Genomic DNA, 13354 nt, shown 5'->3' with positions numbered 1-13354 from the left:
TCAATTTAAGAAGCTGGAATCTGCAAATATTTGGCAGTTTTGCTGAAACAGCTCACGCTTTTATCGACCTTTAGAGAAAGAACCAGGTTTAATTAAACTGGAAACATGTATATATATCTTCTTTTGTGCCTTTATTTTATAATTTGTGAAGTTATTTATGACCAATCCACACAATAAATAACTTTATTCTGCAGAAATCCATCTGGTTTTACGCTGCTTGTCTTGTAGCAGTGTTCTTATTGCTGCAGCCGGATCTTGAAATCTGGCAGAAGGACTGAAGAGTGCAGGTCGAGCTCCTGGAGAAACGTGTTCATCAATTAGAAAAGGTTTCAAACACATCCTTCGCTCGTGCATGGGTCACACGTAAAGACAATTTGCTTTGATCCGTGAAACGTGAGCAGGACATGATCTCGTGCTGTAATCTGCAGCGTGCACGTTTGGTGAAATGCAGGAACGTGACCCGTCTGTCTGACCGAACCTTCAGAGGTGCGTTTCCTCGGAAAATGTCAGTCTGAGACACGTGAAAGGACGAAGGCGGCGGCTGCCATGTGAGCGGTGAAGCTCCGGCTGCACGATGGAGGAGGAACAAGGTCAGTGGTATCCACAGCGACGGCTCGGCCTCACTCTCCTGATGGAAACGTCTACAAAATGCGGAGAGGCGAGAGAAAAGGAGAGAAATGAGCCCGTGAGCCTCCATCAGTCCTGGACGCTCACTGCCGGCCTCCAAATCACTCCATTTAAAACCGCAGGGCCCGCGTCAGTCTGACAATGCTGTCACAGCTCCAGCGCCCGGCACCACGTCGTCTCATCCCGCCTGTCACCTGCTTGAGTCATTTCACGGCTCCTGCAGTGCCAACACAATTATAAAGGTGTCGTTGTTTGCAAGGGATTTCTCACCCTCCGTACATTTTGGAGGCCATTTCTGGGCGTTTGCCTTCCCCCTCCCAGTCCCCCTGTCGACGGTCATTAGTCATTCTGTGTAATTGTCGAGTATGATGAGAACTCGGCAGGCGAGCGCCGAGTCCAACGAGCTGTCCCTTTGTCCAGAACGCTGCCGGGACAGTTCACAGTGAGAGACGAGAGGCAGCAGAAGTTTAGACGTAAGGAGGGAGATGAACACGCCACTTCACCAGATGTTCCATTTTCTGTGGGAAAGCTCTTGCAGAATTCGTTAGCATGAATTAGCATTTAACAGCAGACGGACTAATCGGCCAGCAGGGTTTAATCTGTGAAGTCTGCCTGTAAATAACGTCCCTGCTTCTTTAAATTCAAGTCGTGGTTCCCAACCTGTGGGCGACGGCCCCCGAGGGGTCTCTCCGTAAACACTGGGGGGGGGTAGCCACACACACACACACACACACACACACACACACACACACACACACACACACTCTCTGTGGTCGACCCACATTTCAACATTGTTCAGTGTCTCCTGGGTCAAGAAGCAGCGTCAGGCTCGTTCAGACCAGCTGTGTAAAGACATGAAAATGAAGCCATGGGGTCTGATCACATGTTGACATGAGGAGGGCTCGTGTGTGTGTGTGTGTGTGTGTGTGTGTGTGTGTGTGTGTGTGTGTGTGTGTGAAACAATCAATTATTTCATTAGACTGATAATCAATCAACAACCCTTTTGCCCATCAAGCAGAAACACCAGACATTAGTTTGTTCCTGCTCCTCTGCACTGAGCACTGGCTCAGTAAATTGAGTTCTGACTGTTACTCAGACATTTGTTATGATCAATGATCGGTGGATTAATCGTTAAAAGTTTCACAGCACTCACTTTGCTCTTTTTTTACGACATGTTGAGACGACTGCGTTTTTAGCGACGCTGAAATATTGACACCATAACAAACTATGACACATTAAATGTTCTGTCTGTTTGGCAGCAGTAAACGGTTTTTTAAAGAAAAATTAAAATCACGTCTTTAAATCAAGTTTGAAGACACAAGTCTGAAACCACATCTACGTGAATCCTCGTTCTGTCTCGTTGTTATTCAGAATTATTCCAAACAGCAGTTTCCCCTCATGAGAAATGTTCTGTGCTATTTTCAGGCGACAGCTCTTTAGTCGCAGAAGGTGACAAGTGAAACGCTGGAGGGTTTAAAGAAGTGCACGACCTCCCACCGGTTTGATTTTATTCTTCAAGGCTCCTCTCTGTTCTGTTGCCTCCCGAGGGCCGAGGTAGTCCGGGTGAATCCGGAATGAGTCGGGCCATTTCATTGTGTTCGGCCCGAGAGGAGCAGGAGGGATTTACTGCTCCTGGAGAAAAATAGCCAACTCTCCGGAGAGCGGGATCTGGACGCTGCAAACCTCTGGCTGTGAGCAGCATTTTGATTTGTTGTGCTGTTCGGAGAAGAATCAGCCCCGGGTTGTGTTTTTGTTATCTTGCATCGTGTTGTGTTGTGTGTCTGTTTACTATGCAGCGTGTGCTCTGCGCTGACATCACCATCCAGGTGGTCCGTTGGAAAAAGGGTCTGTTAGAAGGAAGATTTACATCAGAGAGAACAACACGTTTTCAATGTGAAACAAGAATTAGGTTTTTGTTGGACACGTTAAAATATTAACCACTAAAAGCACAAGTCACAATTCTTACTTTCAATAGTTTCTATTGCCAAAAAGAAATTTTCACTGACTCAGTTTTTATACTTACAAACAAATTTCTGCCTAATTTCCAGCGATTAGACCTAAAATAAAAAGACAAACATTTTCTTTTTGAAGAAAATATCTTGAAATCCATCTTTTATTATTTGGTAGATAAAAACAATCATTATCAAAAGCGATACCTGTCAAATATAAAACATTTTGGTGGAGATAAAGATGGAAATAATACTTCATTACAAGTATCTGAAATAAGTACTTAAGTACAGTACGTGAGTGAATACACATTTAAATACATTCCACCTCTGGATTTACCAGGATCTTGTTTTAAGGCTTCATGTCGATTTTCTTATTCCACCTCAGTCGCTGAATGGAGCCGATGACCTTGAAGCCAAAAGAAGATGTGAGCATAGTGTGTGTGTGTGAGCGTGTGTGTGTGTGTGTGTGTGTGTGTGTGTGTGTGTGTGTGTGTGTGTGTGTGTGTGTGTGTGTGTGTGTGTGTGTGTGTGTCTGTGTCTGTGTGAGAGATACCGATCTCCTCTCCGTCGGTTCTGCCGTTGTGACAAATGAGAGCTCGGCCACCGGAGCCACATCTCAGGCTCGATGGCGTTGGAGCGATGACTTCACTTTACTCCGTCGCTTCATTCATCTTCTCCATTCTTACGTTTTGATCCATCCATCCGCGCTGCCGCTGCAATGCTTGCTGCCATGGCAACCGATACCCTGCCCCCCCCCTCCTCAGTCAGTGGTAGGGAGAGGAGCATGCTGGGTAATCTGACTTCACCTGGAACAATTCTCCTGGGGGATTTATTTCTGTCCTTGAACCATTTATTTCCCTCATCAGACACCGACTCCCCTGGACTGAATTAACTTCAGTCATTATTTATTTATCTGTCACTGATCCAACTCCACATTTACACACATTATGAAAACTACAATTTGATAAAACACGATGGAACAAGGAGAACGAGCTTTGAATCATTCGTTGGATGAGCTTTTGTTTCAGCTGCTCGTGGCTCTAATTCTTTTTTCTGCCGTCATCGTATTTGCTCCCACGTTGGCCCAGTAAAGATGCGATGGTGGGACGACTGGTATCTCCTCTACTCCCCCATCACCACCATTAAGCCCCTGACTGTGACAGTGAAGCTTCTCATGTCACCACTTTCTAAACCTCGAGGGAACAGAATTGAACAGGACGTAGATTTTCTGTAATTGAAGCTGTAGTTGCTCTAGTGGTTCAACAAAGTGAAATCACAATATACATGTTTTTACAACCTGCAGCCGGTGGAGAGCGATTCTCTAAAGGTCAGAACACCGAGCTGCAACAGGCTGTTTGCTGCTGTGGCACAAAACTAACGCAGGACATTTTCACAAGGTCAAACCGACACGTGCAGGCTGGAGGTTACGTTATTACTGTTTCCTACAGATGAGGTGAATCACCGTGACCTTCTCTTACCTGAGTCCCACCGACCCCACTGTTCCCGCAGAGCCACGGACTCATATTTATTTTTTATTTCAGGGCCACAAATGATTCATGAGAGCTGACTTCAGAGGCACTTTGCACTTCTGCTCCTGAAAGAGAACGCAGCTACAGTTAACAGCTTGTCTGGGTTCAAAAAAGGAAAAAGAAATGGGGGCATTTAAAGCCGCTGTGTGCAGGATTTGTTGGGGTGAAGCCGTGTGAAATGTTAAACGAACACCAACAGCTCTGGAATCTCGTCGTCTTTCCAAGTGCACGTCCTCGTCCTCGTCTTCTTCATGTGTTGAATATCCTGCTGTGTTCTCACATGCACTCGCCTGGGTAATCTCCAGAGTTTTTTACCCGGGAGTTGGCAGGAAAAACTGCGGAGAAAGTTTGGAGCAGCTCAGATTTTCGCGTCCTCACATGCAGATCATTTCAGGAGGATATCAGTGGATGACTTAAAGCAGCTTTAGTATTGTAGTGAATGGGTGGAAGCTCTAAGGGGATTCAGTGAGTGTAGATCTATTCATTTAGAAGCCATTGATATCCACATCTCTATAAGCGTGTTGCAGCAGTGGTAACATGTATGTGCAGCAGCATCCTGCTCATGTGAGTTAAACCAGATGTGTCCTAAGCTTCTGTGTATTTAAACACTTCCCCTATAAAAAGTTAACCGCACGTTAAATACCCTCACATACTTCTGTGTGCAGCCTGTGTGATACCAGGGAACATCAGGTTTGTCAACGTGCAGCCTGACCTGCTGCCACTTCCAGCTTGTACACTAGATGTCCTGACATCGGGTGGTTTGATGCTGCAGGATCACCTCCGCTCGGGCCTGTGCACAGATCATCTCAGGGATCACTCCCAGTCCTGCGGTGTTGGTGTTAGAATCTTCTCTTTCCTTTTTTTTTAATGTGGCTGCATGAAAGATTTACAGGTTTCTGATCTTCTGCCCAAAAGGCCTGGAGCGGAGAGAAGAGGCAAAACAAAGAGTCGTTTCAACAAGAGAGCAATCTGCTCTCGCTTCGGCTCCCTTTGGAAAATCTCTCCAAAGGTTTATCTGTGTAAAACCCTTTTTGTTAACACGTCTATCTGCTGCTGCTGCTGCTGCTGCTGCTGTTTTCTTCAGCGCCACCCCCCCCCCCCCCACGCCTCTCTCTCCCTTCCCTCCGTGCCAGTGGGAATCCCGCGCGTGACGACAGAAGCTGATGCTGCAGTAAAGTCCTGACTGCCGAGCTGCTGAGGCTTTGAGTCAGGACGCTGGAACGCCCTTGATGTGTCGCGCAATTAGCAAAAAGCTGCAGAGAGAGGAAGAGGAGGGCACAAGAGGAAGAAGATGGAAGCTATACACAGTTATTCCCTCTCTTCTAAGGCAAAGGTGACCACAGTCGTCATCTTCCCGTCCTCTCTTCCCCCCCCCCCCCCCGTTTATAGATGTTCAAAATACGAACCATGTGTTTTTCAGGCCTCTCCCTTCCTCAGCTGCAACCCCCACGTCACGCTGCGTTATGAGGACCAAATCCCCCGAGTGGAGACGTCAGCACAACGTTACCAGCTGACCTTCTCCTCTCCTGACACGTGCACGGCGCCAAACACGAGGAAGCAGCAGCGAGAAGAAGCCTCTAGTGAGAGATTGTTATGGTTTGAAACCCGTAGTTTTCGTTGCAGACGATTCTTCCCAACGTACGAGCAGCGGTTTCCAGATTAACACGGTTTCCAACCTGGAGAACAAACCGAGCCACTGGGAGAAAAGCGATGAATCTTCAAATTCGGAAAATGTGTTGCAGGTCGTTGGCCGAGATTTGATTTTACTTTCAGGCGATCCAAATATTATGCCAGGCTTCAAAACTCAATCAAGCCTTTTTATTATTAGATTTCAACCTGGCACGATGTCGATCCCTTATCGTTCGGCCCCATCGCTTGGTGCGAGTGTTGCTGGTGAAGATTACGATCGAGGAAAAGGTCTCGTATCTTCTATCTCGTGACACAACGTAGAAATCTGACTCAACAGTTTAATAACATAATAGGATTTAGTTTAGATTTCATCAGGAGCGACCTCATGCTTATGGTAAACCACTAAAAAAAAGATATCTTGACTTAAAATCAGGGAAAAGTGGCCTCAAAGTTATCTTCCACTCAAAAGAGAGGAGGTTTCACAGTATACATGTTTGTAATATATTGCAAAGGGAGGAGTTGTTGCAGTTCTTTATCTCAGAGTATTATCCAGTGTTCAGCTGCCGCTCTGCTGCACTTAATAATACATGGACGCGTCTGTGTTGTGGAATCCGGCCTCCTGCTGGTATTAGAGGACATGACAGTTCACACTCCAGCCGTGTGACTAACGCCGCGTTGGGCGTGTGCACGTTGCTAAACCCTGTCACTGGGAGGGAGAGTCGTCTGGGTGCAAACACTCGGCTGACGGCAGTTTGTTTGGCTTGTGCTGAGCTTTGTGTTTGTCATCACACGCCTGAGAAGAGACGAGGAGTGAGTGTGTGTGTGGGCGTGGGTGTGCGTGTGCGTGTGCGTGTGCGTGTGTGCGTGTGTGTGTGGGTGTTTGTGTTTGGATTCCTCGTGTTTGAGCAGTGCCGGACTTTCCAGGTTGACTAATTGCTCACCTCCTCATTTGTGTGTGTGTGTGTGTGTGTGTGTGTGTGTGTTTGTGTGTTTGCCTGAGGATAATGATCCCGTCCATGAATCCACTGCAGTCAGTGAAGGTTCAGCTCCTTGTTGTCAGAGAGGAAGTGACTCGGCAGGACCCTTTGTGATCTCCCCCCCCCACCTCAGTGTAAACAGTGCGTCTGAAGTAAATGATGTTGAGTCAATAAACTGTGACTGCAGCAACAGAAACGTTCTGCTGAATCACTGCTGTGCACACAGATGATTAAATCCCCTGCTGCCTGTCGACTGCAGGTTTCTATACATGATGGTAGAGTAACATGTAACCTGTAACGAGATTAACTGAAGTGTTTAAATACCAGAACTATTTAGTTTAGTTAACCCAACACCCCGTGTGGAAACATCCTAACGGGTCACAACTCAAAGTGTCTCGATTCTGCCTGCAGGGAATGTCTTCACATTTTGACCATTTGTCCCTTGGACTCAAAGTGAACAGATTTCAAAGGTCAACGGTCAAAGGTCAGAGGTCACAGTTATATGAGCGTTGAAATGAATGTGTGTGGACTGAAACTGCTCTGCTTGGCGGAAGGTAATTCTAGACGATGATGTTTTGTCTCATCGTCTTTAAAGGTGAACGCAGGCGGCTCTTTAAACTGGAACGTCTCACCCAGAGGAAGTGTCTTGTTTACGAGAGTCTCCCGGAGCAGACAGGCAGCTGCAGCGAGCCACAGACACACAACGAAGATCAAATCACATGAAAGTGTCAAACTATAAACTGTGCTTCAAGTGAGGGGGTGAAAAGCTGAAATCCATAATTAGTTTGATTCGTTTCATACAAAAGATCATAAACAAATGGTTTTCAGCCACTTTCCGAGTCAGGAGGTTGTTAGCCCTTTGTTGGAGTATTCCTTTAAACGTGCACACAAACGTGCACATGCTTATTCAGAGAGCTGCAGTGACAGTTTGGACTGTGCTGCAAAGACCGAGAGAGGCAGAGGTTCACAGCAGATCGGACAGCAGATGAAAAGATGGAAGAAAGAAAGCTGCGTCCAGCTGTTTCACTTCAGTCCGATCAATAATCGTCCAGCCGAGCCCGAGGTGTGAGTCTGTGTGAGTCTGTGTGAGTCTGTGTGAGTCTGTGTGTGTGTGTATTCTGCAGTGCGACCTGTAGAGAAGGAGTCTCGGTGGGAGATGAGACAAAGTGTGAAAGAACCAGATTGTCAGGTCTCATTCTTCAGGCTCTCCTCCCTCCCTCCCTCCCTCCCTCCCTCGTTCTCCTCCTCCTCTCACTCCACCTTCCCCCCCTTGTTCTGCCTCATTACTGTGGCTCTGCTGCGGCCGGAGAACAGGTGGCTTGCCTCCTGTCGGCGGGGGGGGATGTGGAGGAGAAAGCTGCAGATCAGCGGGACTCGGGCCGCACGCGGGAACAGCACGGCGCCGTAAGTGCAGGACGTCGTCAGCGCTCTTTGATTTTGGATGAAATGGCAGCAGAGTGTGAGGCTGCATGTGGAGGGGCTGTGTTGTGCAGGGGGGGGGGGGGGGGGGGGGGGGGGGGGGGGGGTGAGGCTGTTCCTTCTCTGGCAGAAAGCACAGAGATGAGGGTCTTTGATTTTTTTTTAAACCTGCTTGTGTGTCTGGATCATAGCGGGGCTGATGATAATTTGATTTACTGCAGTTTCTTTTATATTTTCCCGTGGTGCTGTCGCTGCCATGGGCATCGTTCATCACACAGACATCAAGGCACCTGCCACTCGCACCATTAAATATATATAAACACACATTACTTACTTTATTTCTCGCTATAAAAACAATCCTCACATTCATCCGTAATGAAAATAGCCCTAAGTTTCAGGCGTGGTCTCTAAATTACTCGAGAAATTAATTAATTGGAATAAATTAGTCAATGTCAGTGATTTTCCCCAGGGAATCGTTTGGTGCTGAGGAAATACAGCGTTGCATTTTTTGATAAATGAATTTAGGCCCTGATGCTCTGCAGCATATTTGATATAAAGCGTTCCTCATTAGAAAGTGGTCCCTTTTTTAATTTGTTTAAATTCTATTTATTATAGCGCTGAGCTGAAATAGCTATTTTTACAACTTCCCTCTTCTACCTGTTAAACCTGAGGTTCTCCACCTGCGGGGGGGGGAAGCATTCCTCTATTTTTATGGCTGTTGACAGGAGAGAGTTTCACCGGACGATAAAAATGATTGTAAACGGTGGAAAGAAATGAAAGATGCTCTGAGCTCTGCTTGTTATTGTCCGAGTCTGAATCACATGTCGCTGAACACGGAGCTCGTGCTGTTTCCACGACGTTTATCTCTCAGGAGAATGAATCCTCCTGCCTACATGCACTTGTGAGATATCTACTTCTTCCTTTAGACACAGTCTGTGGTGCTTCTTGCTTTTTATTTGCAGACTTTATATCTATATTATTCTCATCCTTATTTGTGCATCACTGCATTTAGAAGATTTCCTTTTTCCCACCACACAGGTGACGAATAAACCATCCGCTCATTTGACACATCACAGGTTTTCATCGTTCAGCTCAGGTTGATTTATGAGTCCTCGGCTGCTCGGGCTCGTTTGAGCGCTCACTTCCATATTTCAACCCGCCGAGATAAAATTGCAATAAAAGAGAATCTTAATGCGAAGATGCTAAAGTGGATCCAGATTGCAGCCTGATGTTTAATCAGTGTGAGAGGAGCTGAAGCAGCGAGTCCTTCAGCGACAGACCTCCGGCTTCACGCTTCTGCTCTGTGACGTTTGCAGATGATTCTTCAGACGAGTTGGTTTTGAGGGAAATGTGGATTTGGGCTTCGGTATTTTTTTGCGGATTAATCATCGATCGATCATCAGCAAATTCATCTGCAGCTCCTGAGATCAGTTCGTGGTTTTAGTTCATTTTCAAGCAGAGAACGCTGAACATTAGTTTCTCACATGTGAGGATCTGACTGTGGGTCAGTTAACTAAATTAATAGTTTCCTGTTGCAGTTATATATTGGATACTGGATTAAATATATTTTTTGTGATATTTTCTATTCAAACATTTGAAGTTAGGAGTTTATGAAGATGCCCGTTAGCCGATGTTGAGAATCAGCGAATATGAATAATTACACTTCAAGTCTTCAAACTCTGTTTCGTGTCATTTCCTGCTTGAGAATGTGTATTTATGCTTTTCCTCTTTTCCAGTGGAAACACAAACATTCTTCTCCCGTGATCGACTCCAGTCAACTGTGTCTTATTTATTCTGTGTACAGAAATCCAGAAGATGACGTAATCACAGTGTGAACGGTGCCAAGTTCCCACAGTAACAAGTTCTGTGGTTTCTCTCTCCTCTTCTCTTCCAGGGCGGAGAAGACAGAAGTATTAAGTGACGACCTGCTGCAGGTACGAATGAATCTTCATCCGACGTGTGTGTTTCCTTCTGATGATGTTTTGTGCTTCTCGCCGGAAAGAAAGTCATTATTGTTATAAAGTTTTCCGTGTGAATGAAGGACTTCTTCAAATGGCCTCCAGGCAACGGTAATGAGCGCTGAAATTGAATCTCTTTGTGAGACCGAAGCGCGAGCGTCCCCGTTGACTGACTCGGGCCGCAGCGCTGTAATTGTTCTGATTAATGAGGCCTCAGCGGCATCAGCTCAACTCGGCTGGTTTCATAATGAAATGAGAGACATTTAACTAAGAGGTGATGGGCTCGTGTGAGCTTCACCCGCTGAGCACGACCTGCTTTGTGTACAGATGAGCTTCAGAGACAAACGGCTCCGACCGGCTGGAACTTTATAACAGAACTCTGTTCTCGACAAGGACTCAAGGCCAACAGGGATGTTTCCTCAAACTGTGCATTAGTTGTAATGTATATATGTGTGTGTGTGTTTTAGGTGGAGAAACGTCTGGAGCTGGTCAAGCAGGTCTCCCACAGCACCCACAAGAAGCTGACTGCGTGTCTGCAGGGCCAGCAGGGCGTGGACCTGGAGAAGAAGTCCGTCAGGTCGCCCTCGGTGAGAAGCAAAGACACAAAGACACAAAGATACAAAGCAAAAATCTGTTTTACACATATAAAACACAGAAATGAGTTGGAACATCGTGGACAGGACGCGAAGCCACGACAGGATTAAACCCTAACCCTCACACAGACATCGATGGATTAATTACACCGAATGAAAGCTTAATTATAAAGAGTCTCCTTGAAGTGAACGTTAAACAAACTGATGAGATGTAAAAGATTTAGAAAAAGACAAGGATGGATTTTTTACTTCAGGTCCTTCTGTGATTTATTTAATTAATTTATCTACAGATTTTATTTTTTTCCAGTATTGAGCCACGTCGATCTGTGACTGATTCATTTGTTTGATTGTTTTGTCTTTGTGCAGAAAAAGCTTCCTCTCACAACACTCGCACAATGTTTGGTGGAGGGGGCGGCAGTGCTCGGAGACGAGACTCTACTAGGGTGAGGACACACACACACACACACACACACACACACACACACACACTCACACGCACGCACGCACAGACACACACACGCACGCACACACACACACACACACACACACACGTGCACACACACACACACACACACACTCACACACACAAACACACACACACTCTCTATAATTTAATTGATCATTGATTATCTGTAGTACTGGAAGCATTTTGTGTTAAAAGGCGCTGACATGGAAAGGATTGCTTTTTATCACCCTCTGACCCAGAAGCGATTTTTCTCTTCACATCCAGAAACAAAGTCGAGAATAAACCTTTAATCAACTACAGTAGAATATTAATTAACTCATATTCTGCGTTTATGTAATTTTTTTGCCTGGTTGAACGTGTGTGATGATTTTTTCAAGCTTTGTCAGCATCACAACTTCTGTTATTTCAGAAAACTCAAAGAGAAAATTACAGGAAATAAAAAATGCGCATGTTGATACGTAGCTAGATTTGTGGATGTTTTTATGGTCCCCGATGCCGTGTCCATCACATTGCTGCTTTAATTCTCACGGATCATGTTCACTGTTGCCTCCTAGACCTGGTGATATGTGCTCTTTGGTTTAAACCCCCCCCCCCCCGAATCTTTGCTGATGTTTCCCGGGGTTTCTCGTCCGTTGCAGGAAGATGCTGAAGCTCTGTGGCGAGACGCAGGACAGCCTCGCCCAGGAGCTCATCATGTTCGAGCTCACCATAGAGAGAGATGTGGTCGAGCCGCTGTACGACCTCGCCGAGGTAACGACGGGATCAGAAGGAGACGGCACATTGTGCTTCCTGTGATCTGACACATTTGATTTGGCAAATTAGAATCTCTTGTGTTTTTTAACGAACATTTCCAGTCGATTAAACCCTAAAAAAATGGCCTCAACACACATAATGAGAACAGTAACGATATAACACATTTTAAATTGGACCCAAATTACATCATCTCCTGACTAACAGTCACGTCTGCACACAGACCTACACACACGTGACTTACTGCAGCTGAGACTCATTTGGATTCGTCTGTACATGAACCAGTGAACTGATCTTCTGTCCCTCGTCGTGTTTCACACCCACGAACACACGGCTCTGTCCGCAGGTGGAAATCCCAAACATCCAGAAACAAAGGAAACATTTAGCAAAACTGGTCCTGGACATGGACTCTGCACGCACACGGTGAGTCTGTGTGTGTCTGTGTGTGTGAGTCTGTGTGTGTCTGTGTGTGTGTGTGTGTGTGTGATCAGAGAAACTTCATCCCCTGGGAATAGACGGGTCCTGCAGCTTCCCACTGACTGTCACTGGGATCTGATTGTTCCCAGTGAAGATGGATCATTTGAATCTCCTCACGCTGCAGCTTCCTGTGTGAACTCCTCCCTCAGAGACAGATTCAGTTTGCTTTATTCTTTTCGACAGCCGGTTGCTGGAGGTATTTTTATTTAGTTGTTTTAGTTCAGTTGGACAGTTGCAGCTGTTTATAATAAGTTAATTGATCTTGATGCAGAGAATTTGTGGATTTCCCCTTGAACCATATTGTGCTCATCGCTTTAAGGTGAATTAAGTTGCACAGATAATAAAAAACTGTGATTATCGATGAAATCATCGTCGCTCTGTCGCAAAAAAGATTCAAATCTTCCCTGATGCTTGATTCACCGCGTTTCAGCGTCTGAATCTTGAGGAGTGAGAACCTCTGAGTGACCTTGAAATCCCTGAGTCATCGCGTCAGTGCGGATTTCCCTCTCGTCGAATCAGACACTGTTCTCTGATCGCTGCCTCGCTGTCGCCGCGCCGCCACAACGAGCAGTGACACGGAGAAATGTGATTTTACTCACTGCGGTCCAGGCTGTGACTTCGAGTTATTTATTTTTTTTAGTGACCCAAATCTGAGACACTTTCTGCCGTCATCCCGCTGTGCGCTGAGCTCCTCTGGCAGCGCCGCGTATGATCTCCACTCAGACTGTTCAGACACTCGACTCAGACAGGAAGTCTGGCACGTAGACGGAGAGGAGAGAGAATTAGAGGAGCTGCTCCGGGTGAAGGATGGAGGACGGAGAGGTTGTCACTTTTGACAGTGGAAGACTTGAGTGATTCAAAAAACTTTGTGCAAAGTAGCTGTTGATGTTTATTTGTGTCAGGGCTGACACTTTCAGGGGCGGCCCCCCCCCGGTGACCCGTCCAGGTTGTACCCGCCTCTCGCCCATTGGAAGCCCCCC

General features: G+C 46.2%; 1 protein-coding gene across 1 annotated transcript in view; it reads left to right on the top strand.

The window, feature by feature from the left end:
* Positions 1 to 13354, top strand: part of LOC117752797 (rho GTPase-activating protein 44-like) — a 46403-nt gene that overhangs the window by 17099 nt on the left and 15950 nt on the right. The window contains 5 exon segments of the mRNA XM_034570413.1: positions 10025 to 10064; positions 10556 to 10675; positions 11048 to 11124; positions 11786 to 11897; positions 12244 to 12320. Of these exon segments, the coding sequence (XP_034426304.1) occupies positions 10025 to 10064; positions 10556 to 10675; positions 11048 to 11124; positions 11786 to 11897; positions 12244 to 12320 (426 nt within the window).

Source organism: Hippoglossus hippoglossus, chromosome 19, assembly GCF_009819705.1.
Source record: "Hippoglossus hippoglossus isolate fHipHip1 chromosome 19, fHipHip1.pri, whole genome shotgun sequence".
Classification (NCBI taxonomy): domain Eukaryota; kingdom Metazoa; phylum Chordata; class Actinopteri; order Pleuronectiformes; family Pleuronectidae; genus Hippoglossus; species Hippoglossus hippoglossus.
This window is presented reverse-complemented; position numbering and strand designations above follow the sequence as displayed.